The sequence below is a fragment of the Vulpes lagopus genome, chromosome 15 (assembly GCF_018345385.1).
Source record: "Vulpes lagopus strain Blue_001 chromosome 15, ASM1834538v1, whole genome shotgun sequence".
NCBI lineage: Eukaryota > Metazoa > Chordata > Mammalia > Carnivora > Canidae > Vulpes > Vulpes lagopus.
The window spans coordinates 19,994,270-20,012,859 of NC_054838.1; the positions used below are offsets into that span (position 1 = coordinate 19,994,270).

The 18,590-nt window shown below is 49.4% G+C and overlaps 1 protein-coding gene and 1 pseudogene across 1 annotated transcript; both read right to left on the bottom strand.

Moving 5' to 3' along the window:
• Window positions 1–262: 262 nt before the first annotated feature.
• On the bottom strand, window positions 263–3,221 carry LOC121476093 (annotated as a pseudogene).
• A 1,048-nt stretch (window positions 3,222–4,269) lies between these two features.
• Window positions 4,270–15,001, bottom strand: CCKBR (cholecystokinin B receptor). Its single transcript, XM_041729737.1, is given in 6 exon segments — window positions 4,270–5,420; window positions 5,737–5,889; window positions 5,892–5,902; window positions 6,187–6,439; window positions 6,582–6,833; window positions 14,791–15,001. Coding segments are annotated over 6 exon segments (1,356 nt in total). The 5' UTR covers window positions 14,942–15,001; the 3' UTR covers window positions 4,270–4,884.
• Between the last annotated feature and the right edge of the window lie 3,589 nt (window positions 15,002–18,590).

The following is an 18,590-nucleotide window of genomic DNA, read 5'->3' on the forward strand; positions in this document are numbered from 1 at the left end:
CCTAACTGGCTATAGATTGGAGGTTCCAAAATCCCTTCCTTGAGTTCAGTTAATTTGCTAGAGCATTCACAGAACTCAAGAGAGACATTTTACTTGCTAGATCATCAGTTTATTATAAAAGAATATAACTCTGGAACAGCCAGGTGGAAGAGATGCATAGGGCAAGGTGTGGGCAAAGGGGATGGAACTTCCATGATCTCTCCAAGTCTTCTATGCCACTCTCCCCAATCTCTATGTGTTCACCTTCACACCTTTTTTTTTCTTCTTAAAAATATAAATGTATTTATCTGCATCATCACGTTCCTGGGGCACTCAGCTGGCCGGCCTGTGGGCCACAGGGTGGGGAGGGAAGAGGGCGTCAGGGCACAAGTCTGAGCGAGGCTGCCTGGCAGGGATGGGGGACGGCCTCACAGGGATCCGTGCTGGGCCTGGTAGCAGGACAGCACGGTATGGTAGTGGGACAGCTCTTGGCGCACAGCCACCACTTCCTGCCTCAGCAGGGCGTTCTCCTTCTCCAGGAAGACCTCTTGGCTGCCTCATTATTCTTGTACCGTCGGCTCCAATACTTCTCGTCCTTCTGCTCCTCTGGCACCTGGATCTTCCGGGCCTTCTTCGTGATGGGCTGGGGCTTAAGTTCCTCCTCTGAGAGCATGTCTCCGAGGGTCAAAGGTCTCATGGCCAGGAATGCTTGATAGGGCTAAATCAGCTGGGTCTGGTTCAAATGTCATCAGCACCTCCACGGTGTCTGGAGGCTCTCCAAAACCTGTCCTTTTTGTTTTTATGGAGGCCTTATTATGTAGGCATGACTGATTAAACCATTGACCATTGGTGCTTGAACTGAATTCCCAGACCCTTTCCCCTCCTTGAAGGAGAGGGGGTAGGGCTGAAAGGTCTAACCCACCATCACCTGATTGGTTCCTTGACAACAAGCTCACTTTTTCCCCATGTTTTTATTTAAATCCTAGTTAGTTAACATACATGGTAAAATTGATTTCCGGTGTAGAATTTAGTGATTCATCACTTACATATAATACCCAGTGCTCAACACAAGTGCCCTCCTTAATACTCATCACTCATGTAGCCCATCCCCCACCTGCCTCCCTCTATCAACTGTTCTCTATAGTTGAGACTCTTATTGTTTGCTTCCCCCTTTCTTTTTCCCCCCTTCCCCTATGTTCATTTGTTTTGTTTCTTAAATTCCACATATGAGTGAAATCATATGGTATTTGTCTTTCTCTGACTGACTTATTTTGCTTAGCATAATACCCTTTAGCCCCATCCATGTCATTGCAAATGGGAAGATTTTACTCTTTTTAATGGCTGAGTAATATCATATATATATATATCACATCTTCTTTATCCATTCATCAGTTGATGGATATTTGGGCTCTTTCCGTAATTTGGCTATTGCTGATAATGTTATAAATATCAAGGTGTTACGTGCCCCTTTGAATTAGTATTTTTGTACCCTTTGGATAAATAGCTAGTAGTGCAATTGCTGGGTAATAGAGTAGCTCTATTTTTAACTTTTTGAGGAACCTCCACATTGTTTTCCATAGTGGCTGCACCAGTTTGCATTCCCACCCACAGTCTAAGAGGATTCCCCTTTCTCCACATCCTCACCAACATCTATTGTTTCCTGTGTTGTTAATTTTAGCCATTCTGACAGGTGTGAAATGGTATCTCATTGTGGTTTTGATTTGTATTTCCCTAACAAGTGATATTGAACCTCTTTTTCATGTGTCTGTTAGCCATCTGTATGTCTTCTTTGGAAAAATGTCTGTTCATGTTTTCTGCTCATTAACTGAATTATTTATTTTTTGGGTGTTGAGTTTGGTAAGTTCTTTAGACTTTGGATACTAATTCTTTATCAGAATAGTCACTGCAACCAGCCCTTTCTTAAAGTGACCTAGGGGCTTTGGGAAAGTCAGCTCATTAACATGTCAAAAGGCACCTTTTTGGCTTTCATCACTTAGGAAATTCCATGGGTTATAGGGGCTCTGTGGCAGGAAAGAGGATAAAGACCGAATGTGTATGTTAAATCTCATATCACAGAAGTTAATGTAATCATTCCTGTTTTATAGCTGAGACTGAGTTCACTGAGATAACTTGTACAAAATCACACAAATTTTAAAAGGCAGGTCAGGCCCATTGGAACCCAGGTCTTTAAGGCTTAAAAGACAACACAGCATGCCTGGAGAGAAGGTGTTGGGGGCAGGCACCTGAGCTCAGTATTGCCTATATTCCAACTGTAGGACCTCATGTCCACTAAGCTTTCTCAACTTCACCCTCCTCATCTGTCGAATAAAGAGAAATATGCTGCAGGAGAGCTCTGAGAATGAAGTGAATTGGTATTTGTAAGATGCCTGTCACGTGGCATTGAGAAGTGCTGGATTTCCCACCCTCCTCTCATCACCCCAACTTCTAGCCCAGGCTCTGTCATCTTCCCACCGCATCATGCTGTTCCCAGCCCAGTATGGGAAATTGGGCAGGAACACAAATAAATATGATAGAAGAGAGAAAGCAGTAAGTACTATAGGAGCAGACAAGCTTTGTGAGGATGACCAAGGAGGACTTTGTGGAGACAGCAATATTAAATCCAGACCTGAAATGTTCAACAGATTTCAAGAGATAGAAAATGGATGAGAAGTCCCTGAGACTCCACATTCGAGTAACTAGACAGGGCCGGGGTTAGGGTGTGATGGACATGTAAGTACCTCATAGACCAAAGGGCTGCACTGTGTGTGAAATAGTGTTATTCAGGCCATGCTAGGTTCTAGACTAGGCTGGACCACAGTACTTAGGCTCACACTCTAGGCTGAAATTGGACTTGGAGCACTACCCCCACGGAGCTTCCCACTGCCATCTGGTGGTCATCAGGAGCCCAGGCCCCAGCTGGAGGGGCTGACAGTAGAGCAGCCTCATCAAGGCAATCCCCCTTTGAGTGTGGCAAAGCCCGTGAGCAACCCTATTTCCACCCCCTGGAAAAGCTGGCATGAGAGAGAAAGGCCCAATATCTTGTCTTCAGCAAGTCAGACCAGCTGGGATTCTATTTTTAACCAGTACTGTTGTAGTTGACAGCTTGGAACGCCTTCTCCCTCCTTTTCTTCCTGCGCGTCCTGCCTCTTGCAGCCCAGGGCCCTGTAGAAAGGATGGATGGGAGCAGCCTCAGCACTGGTAAACAGAAGACCACTCTCCTTTCTCACTGTTCTCCACTCCATTCAGACTTTGTCCAGCCCAGTTAGCGGGTGGAGTTAGAGGTGGTACTGGCTGTGAGCTTAACGAGGGTTAAATTTCAGGGATTTTCACTACACAGGCACCTTCCAAGGTCCTAGCAATTTTGTATCTGTAATTTTGTAGTCTTTTTCATAAAAAAAGGGCACCCAATTTTATAAGCTCCAGGCCCCATAAAACTTGGGTCTGCCTCCTGAGGAGTATGGCTTTTTTCCCAACTCCAGCTCTGTGTCTACTTCAGTTGGATTTTCTTTTCCTGTCATGTTCTAATTTATTGTATGACCTTGAACAGCTTTATTTCCTGCTCTCTCAGTCTCAGTTTTCCCATCTGTTACAAGATGAAGTATCAAGAAAGCCTCCCAACATATCATACTTCTGAATATCCAAGTATGTTCCTTGGTGAGGTCATCTGTTCTTGCTTGTCATTATGTGTGGGGAGGGGTGATGTTGCTGTCTCTGCCTCTTTCTGGAGCTGGATCTGTGTTACAGTCAAAAGGGGGTTAGGCTCTGGGACTCCTCCTATTCAGATCCAGCATTTGCCTCCCCCTTTGTTGCTGGCCAGTAAAGATGATTCCATGGGGCAGAAGCTTGGCCAGATTCTGACATCAGAGAAGAGTGCATTAAAGAGGCCCCACTCTTTAGCTTCTGTATAGCTATCATGATCTGAACCCTGGTGTTGCAAACTGAGTCTTTTTATACAGTGCTTCCTCTTATCATTTCAATAAAATTTTAGTATCTATTAATATAGCTATGGCACTATTTCAGGAGAATGTGCTGAGGAATCGTGATGAATCATGGATATCTGACTTCCCACCCCCATCCCCATCCCCAGCTACTGTGTATGACCCTGGCCTTTACGTGGGTCCAGGATGACAACCCAGGAGAATACCCACATCCCCATTGAGCCTCGGACTGTGGGCTTTTTGGCAGGAGGTCATGCACAAGAGTGAGCAGTGAAAAGAGAGACCTGACAGGGAAGAGTCTACAAAATCCTGCGCCCCTCACCTGCCCCCCAGAAAAAGTCCAGAAAGGAAGTTCAGGAAGGAAGCCAAGTCACTTTTATTTCTTGAGTTTGGGTGAGGGATGAGGGGCAGGGCCATACTATTTAACTGGAAACGAATTAAGGGCCTTTTCAGTGCAAAATAGGCTGTTGGTCAGGGGGGTGTGAGATTAGGCTAGTTAATATTTTCAGTGCTGAATGGGGAAGGGCACTGTGAGGTCAAACTGGGGGCACCCTGGAGCATCTCAGGAGTCAGTACTGTGCCAGGCTCCAGAGCCCTAAAGAATCAGTGCCATTACTATGTGTATATGAGAGGCAGCCCAGATTCTCTTAGAGTTTCCACTGTGTATGGATAGTCCACTGCTAGGGATGCTATGTGTGTGTCTAAGGTCAGGGCCATGTTTCCATGTGCCAGGCTCAGTTCCATACCAACAGTGTGCTTTATTTCCTGTGTGGGAGTCTGGTTTGTTTCTTTTGTGTCAAGTAAGCCACTTGTGTATATGCGTGTGTTTGTGTGTGCTTTGGGATTAGTCCATGCTTTTGGGTGTAGTCTCCTTTGTCAGTGGATCGACCTCTCTTGTGTGTCTGGGTGGGTCCCTGCCTGTAGGAATGGGTGTGTCCCGTCTCAGCCTCCACTCTCCCCCTACCCCTCAGCCAGGCCCTAGCGTGCTGATGGTGGTGTAGCTCAGCCTGGACAGTGAAGCAATGGAAGGGGTGGGAGGGTCCTCGTCTGGAAGGGGCCGGGGGCGAGCTCGTGGAGGCCTGGGGCAGCAGCGGGCACACGTCTCAAGGCAGGCCTGGCGGAAGCGACGGTGCATGAAGCAGTAGACCAGGGGGTTGACGCAGGCTGAGGCGTAGCTCAGCAAGTGGATGAAAGAGATTGGCGCTCCGGAAAGCGCGCGGTGTGCACCAGAGCTGTCGAAGGCACGCCACGTGTTGGCACTATACAGTGGCAACCAACACAGGAAAAAAAGCACGACGATCACCAGCAACATCCGCACCACGCGCTTCTTGGCCAACAGCTTGGCCTGGTAGGGCCGGGGGCCACCTCCGGGCCCAGGAGCGGGCGCGGTCAGCGCGGACAGCTCCAGGGTCTGACGCGAGCGCGGAAGCTGCACGTAACAGCCGTCGCCATCCTCGCCAGCCAGCCCCGAGGGCCGGCAACTCCCATTGTGGGGGGCAGGACCTGAGCACAGAGCCGGGCGTCAGAGCCGGCTGAGTCCTCTCCGCCGCCAGCCCCAGCCCCACCCCCACCACACCCCCTGCCTCCAGCCCCGCCCACTCACGCTCCTGTCTGGCCCACCCACTCTAGGCCCCGCCCCTTCCCAGGGCCGGGGGCGGGGCCGCGGTGGGGGCGGGGCCGCGGTGGGGGCGGGGCCGCGGTGGGGGCGGGGCCGCGGTGGGGGCGGGGCCGCGGTGGGGGCGGGGCCGCGGTGGGGGCGGGGCCGCGGTGGGGGCGGGGCCGCGGTGGGGGCGGGCGCAGCGGGCTGGATCTCACCCACCTGGTCCCGCCCCACTCCGCAGCGCTCCTTGGCTTCGGACTCGGCTTTCGCTGTCACTGTCCTCGTCGAAGCGAAGCCCTAAGTAGAGCTCGCGGGAGATGAGCCCGTAGGCCACAGCCATAACCACGCCTGGGACGAAGAACAAAAGCAGAGCAGCAGTACCGACCTGGAGACAGAGCACATCAATCACATGGGTAACTGTCCACCTGTAATCACAGATGGAGGAAGAGCCAGGGCTTGTTTCTAGCGCTGGTGACCAGGCCCCTGAGGAGGAAGTGGTTTTTTGGGGTGCGGCTGGGAAGGGCTAGAGAACTGGGGAGCAGCCCCACATGGGAATTCCAGGGTGGTGGGTGCGGAAAGGGAATTGGAGGAAGATTCTGGGGAATGGGAGTAAACCCCTGATGGAGATGGAGAAAGGAATTCCCAGGAATAGGTAATGGGCACCCTCACCAGGTTTGGCGGACACGCGCACTGGGCCAACGATGCACGCACTGCAGCGCCCGGGCCCCTCCTGCGGGCTGTACGGCGGTGTACACCGGGTAGGGCACCATGAGCAGTCCAGAGAGCATCCAAGTGGCGATGATCACACGAGCCGCATGGGAACGCGTCTGCCACACGCGTGCTTGTAGCGGCCGGCAGATGGCACTGTATCGCTCCAGGGCGATGGCCACAAGGCTCAGTGTGGACACACTCACAGACACCCCTAAACAAGGGAAGAGGAAGGGGTCACCTAGGAGACTTGTATTACACACTCAACCAGTGTGATTTTCTCAGGCCCCACTGGGAAATATCCCCATGTACGCCAAGGACTTTAGGACGGGGGGGGGGGGGGGTGTCTCACCTACCCATGAGGTAGGAAACTGCCTTACAGACGACTGTGCCGAAGATGAACGTGCCCATGAGATTGGGCAGGAGGGTGAAGGGCATGCAAGCCACAGCCAGCAGGAGGTCGCTGACTGCCAGTGAGAGCAGGAAGGCGTTGGTGACAGTCCTCAGCCGGCGACTCAGTCCCAGGACCACGATGATGAGCACATTTCCTCCAACACTCATCAGAAAGATCACTGCATAAAGGGTGACCCTAATGGCCAGCTCCAATTCTGGGTAGGAAAAGGAAGAGGTGGCAGTAGGGAGTCTGGGTCCCACTCAGCCAGACCCTCCAAGCCCACTCATTCCCCACCTCTGCTACCCAGCTAGATCCCTCTGCATCCCAGGAGCACCTCCTCCCTACGCAGTGGATGGTGAACTTGACTCCTTCAGGCTGCTAACCCATTGAGGCTTAGGGAAATTGGCTTGCCTCCTCCTCTTCTTGAGAAAGTCTGTCTCTTCTCAAGCTTTGTTCCAAATTCTTGTTTCTCTTTACAGCTAAACTTCTTGAAAGGGTTATTTACATCTTCGCATTCACCCCTCAGTTCATGACAGTCCAGTGCCCTATCTATCTCCTCCATCACCATTTGGACATTTCTCCCCAAGATCACGAAGCTTTAACTGCCAAATCCAAAGTTCTCTTCTCAGACTGTTCTACTTGATCCCCCTGTAGCATTTGACACTGTTGACCACCCCATTACCTTTTGAAACACAGGTGAGGTCATGTCCTACTTGTCTAAAACAACAACAACAACAACAACCCCTTTACCTGCTCTGTTCTGTCTGCAACCCTCTGCATGTTTTCCAGATTCTCTGCAAACTGTCCTCTTCCACCTCCCTCCTCCTCTTGCAGTGCACCCACTTAAGCCACTGGATGACTCAGTTTCTTGAAGGCTTCATGCACGCTCATGCCTTCCCCACTTGCTAACATTGATTTCTCAGCCTGGAATGTTCTTTCACCAGCCCCCACTAATACCCTCCCCCCATCACAAACTTGTTTCCTGTATCTGGTAAATTCTTAAATCACCACTGCCCTCCAAGATTCAGATTAACTGCCCCCCCCTTTTGTAAGGCTTTTCTAGACACCTCATTTGGAGCTAATCTCCTCTTCCTCTGACCCATGCATGTTCCTTACATATCTATTAGAATGCTTTTTCTTTTCTGCCTTGTATTTTAATTATCTCCAAACATTCATTCTCACTCAACAAACATTTACAGAGGACTCCCTTTGTGCTAGGCGCTGGGGACAAAGAGATGAACATGACAAATTCCCTGCCATGTGAAAGCTCACAGCGTAGACGGAAACTTGGATATATAAACAGATAATTGCCACACAGTGTGATAAGGAGTGAAGTTGAGGATTATACAAAGTGCTGTAGGAGCTCACAGAACACTAGTGTTGCTGGGCGAGACAGAGGGCTGACCCCATTCATTTGTGTCATTGTCTATTGGGGGATGGATTTGTCTTTGGGCCTCTATATCACAGCCAGGCAGATCAAAGGAAAATTGAATTGCATTAAACTGGTCTCAGTCACCCAAACCTTGGCCTCAGCATGAGGAAGACCAGAGCTTGAAGGGAGAGAGGGCAGGGACAGAGCCTTCAAGGTTGTGGGGGAAGGAAGGGCCCAGAGGGGCAACCCCCTTCTGCAGTCCCATACATTGACTTTTGCCTTAGGCTCTGAATTAAACTGTTTGCATAACAATAACCAATTTATTTGAAATGGGTGTAGGCATCTAGTGAATGCTATTTACAAGAGATTCCTGAACAGAACCCAGCAGAGACATTACTTGCTCAGATCACACAGCCAAGTAAGGTGCTGCTGAATCAGAATGGCAGCCGAGTCTCCAGATCTCTAAAATGCTTTGCCTCCTACTACTTCCTCACCCCTCTGTCATTCATCATGCTGCCTCCTTCTCCCAATCAAATCTCAATCTCAGTGCTTCCTTCTGCCTCTCTGTACTCCAGGGTGGCATTGCTCACTGTATTATGTTTACCCTCTATCTCCTCCACTGGACTGTGAGCTTCTTGAGGACAGGGGCAAAGCCCATCTTGTTCTTCAGCTTATCCCTAGCATTTAGCATAATGCCCTGCCCATAAAACATGTGCCCATGTTCACACATGCTGGCTAATGAATTTTGAATGAATCTCTGTCACTTTCCACACAAATGCACCTGCTTTGTCCTTCCCCATTCTTGCTTCCCCTCTGTGCCTCTAAAGCTCCAGCATGCCCCTTTCTCTCTGCCTGCCTCTGTTTCTCTGGAGATACATGTCTCCCTCTCTGCAAGGAAGGCTTATGCGTAGCAAATTTGATGTCTCTGTGTGTGTGTGTGTGTGTGTGTGTGTGTATGTAAATAAAGAACATCTAGGAGGGAGAGCTCTGTCAGATAGGTCCTTGGACCCAGAAAAAGAGCTGGTAGTCTATCCTGCACATTTTGTGTCTCCTCTCCCCCCACCCTTTCCTTAATCTCTCTAGTTCTATCAATTTTTCTCAGATCCTCCTCTGCATGTCTCTTTTCAACTAGTTCTTTTTTCAAAAAAGTTTTATTTATTTATTTGAGAGAGAGAGAGAGAGAGAGAATGGGGGAGGAGCAGAAGGAGAAGGAAAGAAAATCTCAAGCAGACTGAGTAAGAAACCTGATGTGGGGCTTGATCCCAAGACCCTGAGATCATGACCTGAGCTGAAATCAAGAGCCGGCCCCTTAACCAACTGAGCAACCCAGGTACCCCTTTAACTAGTTTTTGAATAAAAAACCACACTTCAAGTTGGTATAGCACTCTGAGTATGGAAAGCACATTTCTCATTCATTCATCCAACAGATGTATCCCATGTATATCCCTGAAGTTGGTGGAGCAAAGATGAAACTATGCCCACTTTTATGAAGTTCTCAATCTGCATGGGGACTCCAAAAAACTAGAGTCTCAGTAAAATTGCCCATCACTTTTCTGTTTTGCTGGGCATTCTCTTATTTCCAGCCACCACTATCTTTCCAAGTCTTTACTGTTGAACAGTTAGGAGATGTGAAAAAAAAAATCTTAGAGCTAGAAGTCTTGGGAGAGGGAGGGAAAGATGAAAAGGTAGATCACAGGGTTTTTAGGGCACTGAAACTGTTCTGTATGGTACTAAGGTAGATAGATGTTATCATATATTTGTTAAAACCCATAGAATATATAACAAAAAGAATGAACCCTAATGTAAACTATGGAATTTAGCTAATAATATATCAATACTGGGTTATCAATTGTAACAAATGTATTGCATTAATGTAAGATATTAAAAATAGGGGAATGATGTGTGTGTGTGTGAGAGAGAGAGAGAGAGAACTTCCTGTGCTTTCCATTCATTTTTTTTGTAAATCTGAAACTACTGTAAAAGTAATCTATTAGTGGGTGCCTGGGTGACTCGGTCTGTTAAGCATCTGACTCTTGATTTCAGTTCAGGTCTTGATCTCAGGGTCATGAGTTCAAGTCCTGTGGCTCCATGCTAGACATGGAACCAACTTAAGTAAGTAAGTAAGCAAGCAAATAAATAAATAAATAAATAAATAAATAAATGTCTATTCGTTTTCTCAAAAGTCACAAAAAAGCAACTGGAATGAAGATTGTGTGTATGTTTCTGTCTACGTCTATGCATCCGTGTGCATTTGTATGGTGTAACAGGAGTGATCACAGTGGCTTCAACAACTAGGAACTTAATGTAGGGGTAGAAGAATGGGAGAGGCACTTTTTGAATATGGGTGCCTTGATTACCTGTGGGCATCATCCTGCTGAGCCAGGGAATTCAAAAGACTTTGGCAGTTCATTTCTGCTTCTGGGGTCTAGAGGATCTGCATTTGTTCTGTCCAGATGATTACAGAGAAGTATGAGCACAAAAATCCAGATAATGTGCCATAAAACAAAAATCAGTACTTTATAAGAAATAACACTGAAGCTGCTGATGCCTCAAATCCTACCTTCCACAGGTATATTGGATCTGGTCACTCATGAACACAGATGTCAAGGTAATGCTGTGGTGAGCGTGGATAGCATCCAATTGATTGTGGGTAATAGCTGGGAAAATGGGGATATCTGAATGTTAATGGGCACTACCTGAGGGAGCAGGAATAGTATAGAAGGATGTATAGGCAATATCAGAGTGAAAATTGGATAAAACTAGTTTTTGAGATAATATCTGGGTGGGTGAGAGTAATGCTTCTTTTTGTGGACAAGGTCTGAGGTGGGTAACAGCTATGTGTCTGTAGGCAATGCCTGATTGAGTGTGGGTTACATGTAGATTTAGATAATATCTGAGCAAGTGCTGTAACATTTGTTCCAATTTTAGTATAGGTGCTGCTGAAGTGAGCAAGAGCAATTGTAACATCTGAGTGAGCAACGGTAATATCTGTAGATATGTTTGTGGATAACATCTCATTTTGTAGATAACAGCTTTCAGGAAACATGGATTACATTCAGAGGTCTGAATGTAATTGGGGGAATATCTAAGTGATGATGGTAGTAGCTAGAAAGCAGAAGTAATATCCAAGTATGTGTGGGCTATATTTAAGTGGGCATGGATGTGAGATGTTAACATGTTAAGATGTTAAGTGAGATACTAATCTGACTGAGTAAAATAACTGAGTACCTGAGCGAACACAGGTAATATTTGAGTCTTTGTGGAATATCTGAATGTATGCGGGTAACATCTATGATTTTATGAGTAATATCTGGAAAAGGTTGCTTATGTGAGCATGGGCAATATCTATGTGTGGATAATAAAATGAAAGCAAATGTGTTTGATGGATGACTGACATCTAAATGTCTGTGGGCAATGTTAAATAACTGTGGGTGACAGCTGTTGTTCTGTGGATAGCATCCAAGTGAACATTAGCACTCAGGTCTGTGTGGATAACATATAAGACTAATGTGGGTAACATCCACATTTCTACTGGTAACACTGGAGTGAGCCTGGCTAACATGCATCTGTGGGGGTAATATCTGAGTGAGTGGCTAAGGGTCTTCGTGGGTAACTTCTAACTGCCTGGGCAACATACAGTTCTGTGTAGACGACAACATCCAGATGAGGAAGGGCAATTCTTGCACCTGTGCTCTGAATCACTTCATGTTCTGCTTTCTCAGGGTCCCTGCTCTGATGACTATTCCTGCTCTCTGCTACACCTTCAGCCTTTCTCTCTCTTGGCCCATTCTTCATCAACATTTTAAAAAGACTCGTGCCTTTACTGTGTACACACACACACACACACACACACACACACACACACAAAGACAATTCCCTTACTACACACAACATTCCTCAACCCCGTGCTATTTCTAGACACTATCCTATTTCTTCCAGAAGTCTTGTCTACATACCTGGTACACTTCTCATAAGCCCCTCCCCCACTGTCCCAAACCTCAACCTACTGTAAGTCAGGCCTTAACACCCATAACTCCTCCTTGTTAGGACTTCCTCCTTACTGGATCTGAAGGATGCTGTTCTGTCCGTATTGACTTACATCAGCAGCATTTGACATCATGTATCCCACCCTGCTTGAACTCTTTTCCTTGCCTTCTTATCTCTTTGATGGCTTCGTCATGAACTCTCCTTCCTTTGCCTGGCTTTTAAATATCAATTTCCTGGGCAGCCCGGGTGGCTCAGCGGTTTAGTGCCACCTTTGGCCCAGGGTCTGATCCTGGAGACCTGGGATCAAGTCCCACGTCAGACTCCCTGCATGGAGCCTGCTTCTCCCTCTGCCTGTGTCTCTGCCTCTCTCTCTCTCTCTCTCTGTGTGTGTGTCTCATAAATAAATAAATAAAATCTTGAAAAAAAAGTAAATGTCAATTTCCTTTGGGGTTCTGCCCCAGGACCTCTTTTCTTTTTATCCTATATAATCTTTGTATGATTTTATCTATTCCCATGGCTTCCATTAACTCCTGTAGGCAAAGACATTTTAAATCTGTATTTTCAGCTGATACCTCTCCCCTAAGATCCTGACCAGATTCAACAGTTCACTGGCTAACCACACCTGGGCATCTCACCAGCATTTAAACTCAGTGGGTTCCAAGCTGAATTTATAATCTTCTCCTTCAAACTTGTTTCTGTTCCTTTGTTTTCTTCATGATATAGCACCAACATTCATCTATTTGTCCAAGCCAGAGACCTAGATGTCATCCCCTGACCTCTTCCTCCCTCTCCATTTCTAATGAATCACCAAATTCTGTTGATTCCTTCCAGAAGTGCTTCTCAAATCCACCCACTTCTCTCCATCCCTACTGTGAATACCTTAGTCTAAGCCCCCATCATCTTTCACCAGAGTAATATAATAGCCTTCTAAAGTGTCCCCCCAGCCTCCACCTTTCATTTTTTAAAAAGATTTTTATTAATTTATTCATGAGAGGCAGAGAAAGAGAGGCAGAGACACAGGCAGAGAGAGGCAGGCTCCATGCAGGGAATCCGATACAGGATTCGATCCTAGGACTCCAGGATCATGCCCTGGGTTGAAGGCAGGTGATTAACCACTGAGCCACCCAGGCATCCCAAGCCCCCACCTTTCCTATCTTGTACTCCAGTCCATCCTCTACACTATAGAACTAATCCTGGCTGTACTGTGGAGCCTTTCAGTAGTTGCCATTACCCTCATAATAAAGAATCCATACTCCTGGGGTACCTTGGCAGCTCAGTGGGTTAAGTATCTGCTTTCAGTTCAGGTCATGATCCCAGGGTCTTGGGATTGAGCCCCAGGTTGGTTGCACTGGCTCCCTGCTCTGCGGGGAGTCTGCTTCTCCCTCTCCCTTTGCTCCTCCCCCTGGCTCGTGCTCATTATCTCAAATAAATAAATAAATAAAATCTTTAAAAAAAATCCCCACTCCTTAGCCTGGTCTATGAGGCTCTTCATAAACCCTCTAGGCTGGTCTTCATCCCGAGTGCTCATTTTCCCTCTCTTATAGTGTATGTTTCAGGCACTCAGAAACCTACACAGCGAACGAAAGTGCCATAGATTTAAACTTTGGGCAATTAATCATATTGTTCCTCAGCTTAGAATGCTGTTTTTTTTTTTTTTTTTCCATTCCTGCCCCTTCACTTGTTTGGCTTTCCTTCATCTTTTTAATTTTTATTCAGTTACTTCTCAGGAGGCTGACTTCAAGACCAAGCTCCCAGGTTCACCTCATCTATGAAGTTCTTGGTTTCCATCTCCTTTGGGTGCCCACAATTCAGACCCTCTCCTGGGACTTCTCACGCTGTTATTTTCTCACTGGTTTGTCTCCCTTTGCACTTGACTGTGGACAGAAGAGGGTCTAGACTGGGTCTGTTTCATCCCTATGTCCCCAGCACTTGTTCAACTACAACAGCAGGTGTTCAGGAGACATTTAAGGAAAGAAAAGGTTTAGGAAGGGAAAACATATATTGTGAGCTGGGTTATCAAGAAAATGCGGCTGTTGGCCCGTGGGAGGAGTGAAAGTCATCTTGGGGACTGAGTAAGTGGAACCACTGGGGGTGGGGAAGAGATGGTGGCACAATGGATAGGAGATGAAGGGCGAAGCCAGGCTGTGAGAAGATGAGACCTAAGGAGAGGCAGGTTGGAGAGGGGCCTTGGAAGGGCCTGGGAGACAGAAGAGAGAGGGGACAGAGTCTTGATTAGAATTCCACCTTGGGAGGCTGGAGGATTTGAGGAGTGAAATGGAGACAGGCAGCTCTAGGGAGCAGCCCCCAATGTCCAGCCTAACTCAGGTTTGAGGCTCTCTTCTGGTGAGGCTGGGGGTTGGGGTGGGGGACACAGAGATTATAACTCTGACTTCCCATAGTGCTCCCTCCCTCCGCCAACCCTCTTCTTTCCCCAGTCTTGCCTTCTTTTCTTTTCTTTCCTTTCCTTCCCCATTGTGGCTCTGTGAACTGGATTTAAAAGGAAGAGAGACCTGGAGGGAAGAGGAGGTCCTTGCCCCCTGACCGTCGGTGCCTAGAAGGGGGCTCTGTGTTGGGTGCGGCCGGGAGCCCCGGGTGTGAGGGGGCTCCGATCAGGTGGTGTGAAGCTGTGATGGAGTTTTTAATGAGCTGGGGAGGGCACGGGCGGGGGGGGGCAGAAGTGTCGGGGGAGCTGTTTGGGGACTGAGGGAGTACCGAGGGGATGGTGTAGGCGTCCGGGGAGGCAGTGGGGGCCTCTACCGGTGTGGGGTGCAGCGAGAAGGAGCTGGTGGAGGGGGTTTAGGGAGGCACCCACCTCGTGTCCCGGCTCCGCGGAGGCGAGGCGGCTCGCAGCTGAGATTGCCCGCACCGCTGCTGTTGAGGAGGGCGCCCCCCGCGCGGCACAGGGAAGCCCCCGGCCCGGCTCCGGACCCCTGCGCGCTCCGGTTCAGCTTTAGCAGCTCCATGGCCCCGGCCCAGCCACCGCCTCCCTCCGCTCGGCCGGGCGGGCTCCCGCTGCGGCTCCACCTGCTCGCGCCTCGGCTCGGGCGGAGGCTCCCGCCCCGCCCGGTCCCCGCCCCCAGCCTTGGCCCCTGCCCCGCCGCTCCTCCTCTGCGCGCCCCGCCTAGGCTCGCCGCCCCGCCGGGCTCGGCCGCCGCGGTCCCGCCAGGTGACTCCCCGCCCCCCTCCCACGCTCAGGACTCGCGCTCCCCGCCCCCCCGACTGGCCTTCAGGCTCGCCCCCTCCCCGGGCTCCCCGGTTTTCTCCTAGAGATTTCCTTCCCGCCCACTCCCCTTCGCCACCGTCCCTCGGTGGAATTCTTGGGAGTGTGCGTGTGTGCGCGCGTGTGTGCGTGTATGGGCGAGGGCAGCGGTGGGGGGTACGGGCGGATGGAGGGTGGCGGAGGGGGAGGTGCGGGAGGGGGAGAGGGTAAGAGGAGTTAGGGCGCGGCTGCCGTGGGATCCGGCATCTCCCCCTGGTGGGTCAGGGGACGTGGAGGTGGCACTTAACACGGTGGCATCCGCCGCGGGTTACTGTCCTGTGCCGCAGTGGCCCCAGTGACCGTGACACTATCGCTCTCATAGTTCCCTGAGTCTCTGCGCCAGGGGGCTGGGGCGGCCCCCGCATCTGCCCCTGCCTCTGCCCGCACACCCTCCGCCTCCTATCTTGGGGCGCAACACCCAGGCTCCCAAGGAACCCTCCATCCCGGGGCAAGGACGCCGGCGGGGCGGGGTGTGTGCGGGGGTGTTGGCGGGCAGCGCTTGTCCTCGGGCAATCTTGGCTCGCAAAAAGGCTGCGCGGAGGAAGAGTCTGACTTGGGCGTCAGGGCCGCCTGGGTAGCAGTGAGAACAGCTTAGAATAAACGGGGGGGGGGGGCGCTCATGGTGGGGCTTGGTTCCAATCCCGGCCCAGCCCTGGGCACAAGAGGAAAGGGGGCGGCTGGCTTTCATGGTCTCCAGGCAGCGCCCACCCTCGCCCACCCTCACCGACACACTGGCCCTCCCTGTTTGCTCCCAGTGCAGGTGGAGCAGCCATGTGGGGGGGTCAGGTTCCCAGGAGAGGGGACCGGAAAGGGGCCAGATCCCTGGGGTGCAGCGGGAGCAAAGTTTAAGGGGACAAGCACAGGCGTGAGGTGGTGGGCTCAGTTCCTCTGGCAGGACCTGCCTCCACTAATATTTCAGCCGTGCTGGCTTTCCATTCTTCATTCCAAGGAAACTCCAATATGACCTTGAAATTCCACTCGTGGGCTCCCAGCAGTATCTGTTGGAGGTGGGGGCACCGGTCAAAGAGCAGATTAGACTGTGGATGAGGTCTGAGTTTCTGGGGGAATTCAGAGAGCTCTATCCAATCTATATTTTGGAGAGGACCTGTTCCAGCTAGCACGGAGTTTATAAGGAGGATTTAAGCCTGAGGTGGGTAGGGATGTTGTCACCTGTCTCCCCCCCACTCCCCTCCTCCTGGCACTGGTTGCCTTCCCCATCAGAGTGCCCTGGACCAGAAGAGCCTGATTTGCTGTTTGTTCAGCTCCAGCACAGGTGGCACCTCAGATAACCTGCTGGACTTTTCCCACATTGGATGACGGCAGGGTGTGGGGGCGGGGAGTAAAGGAAATGTAGGAGGGAGAGAGGAGTGGAAATAGGAGGAGATGGGCATTCACTTATTCAGCAAAGCATGTGCCAACTATAGGGCTGTTTACTAGCTGTCTCTTACATTCTGTGCCCGAGTAGCTCCAGCTCTCCTGGGGAGAAAGTGACAGGTAAGCCAACCATTATGACATATGGTTGGATGTACATCTGCGAAGATGCACCAGTCAGAAATTTAGGAATCAGCCTGGCTGCCTTACTCCCTTATGCTCCACCGGAGCAGAGGCTATGACAAAAAGCCCAGACTCCTCTCCAAATGTAAGGGATTTATTCTGCAGCTGCTGAGAGTGCTTCGGGAAGTCAGCTTGCACCTTCCAGCCCCTGTGGGAGTTGGCTGAGCTGAGGAAAAGCCTGTTCAGGCGAGGTCATGTTCCCTTCCTGAAGCATCCTGCATCCAGTGACTGCTCAGCATAGTGCCTCAAGGGTTTGACCTAGGCCATTGTGGGGACTGAGTCACTGCTCCTCTTCCCCTTCACCCGGTCCTTCTTTCATCCTTGCTCTTGCACAGGTGTTGACTCCAAGAGCACTCCTTAGTAAACATCCTCCACAGTAATCTCTGTCTTAGACTCTGCTTCCTGGGGAACATAACTGCCTCCCTCCCATAGTCAATCAATCATGAAGTCCTGTTGATTTTAGCCACTGAGTGTTCCTTGAATCCATCTGCTTATATCTGCGCTGACACTATCCCATTGCTTCTTGCACTGCTTTCCTAGCTTCTTCAGTGGTCCACCACATTTACAGATGCCTCCTTACATCCACCCTCCACCTTATAGCCAGAGTGATATGTGCAGAACACAAATCTGATTGTGCCACTCTTCTGACCTTTGCCTGGGGGATAGAGAAAATCTTTTCACAGTCTCTGAAGGCTGTGTGATCTGGCTCCTCTTGACCTCTCTAACCACCGTATTTCAAGTCCCTATGCATCTTGTTCTCTCCCCTGTAGACACCCTGGCCTTTCTTGAGTCCATTTTTTTTGAGTTTATGTCTGCCAGTTATATGACTTTTGCACATGGTCTCTAAAAACTTTCCTTCCTTATCTAATTAACTCCTGCTCATCTTTCTCATCTCAGCTCAGGGTATCAGAATTTCTCAGGGATGTTTTTCCTGGCTTCCCCTCCTGTGGTAGGTGGAATTGTGAAATGGCACCAAAGGATTTCCACTTTTGTATAATCTTCTTCCCTAGAGTGTGGGTAGAATCTGTAAATATGATGAGATGCTACTTCCATGATTATGTTATATGACAAAAGAGATTTTGCAGATGTAATTAATGTTACTAATCAGTTGACCTCAAGATAAAGAGATTATCCAACTCGTCCTAGCCAAATCACAAGAATTTACTCTGATATGCAGCAAAAGAGGAGGTCAGAGAGATTTGAAGAAGAATTCACACACTGTTGCTGGTTTGAAGATGGAGGGGGCCACTCGGCAAGTAATGCAAGGGGCTGTGGCTGGCTTGATGAAGGAGCAGGGCGCAGAGCAGGTACCTGAGAGTGGCCTCTAGCTGAGAGCAGTCTCTGGCTGACAGCGAGCCAGAAAATAGGCACTTTAGTCTTACAACCACAGGGAACAAGATTCTGCTAATGACAAAAATGAGCTTAGAAAAGGGTATCCCCCCACCAATCCCTGAGCCTCCAGAAAAGAATTTCATCTGGTTGACACTTTGACTTCAGTCTGGTGATGCCCTGAGCAGAGGATCCTCAGCCGTACTCTACCAGACTTCTGGCCCACATGTCTGCAACCTAATAAATGGATGTTGTTTTAAGCTTCCAGATTCACGGTAATTTGCTATAGTCGCAATAGAAAACTAACACATTTGCAAGTGATACAAGGAAGAAGCGGAAGCACTGGAAATTTGTTAGGATTTAGAAAGACTTGGAGTAACTGCTATGGCAGCTGATATGGAGGGCACCATAAGGGGTGGGACCAGTTGATAGTCCATGACATAACTCAGGTGACATATAATAGCAGTTTC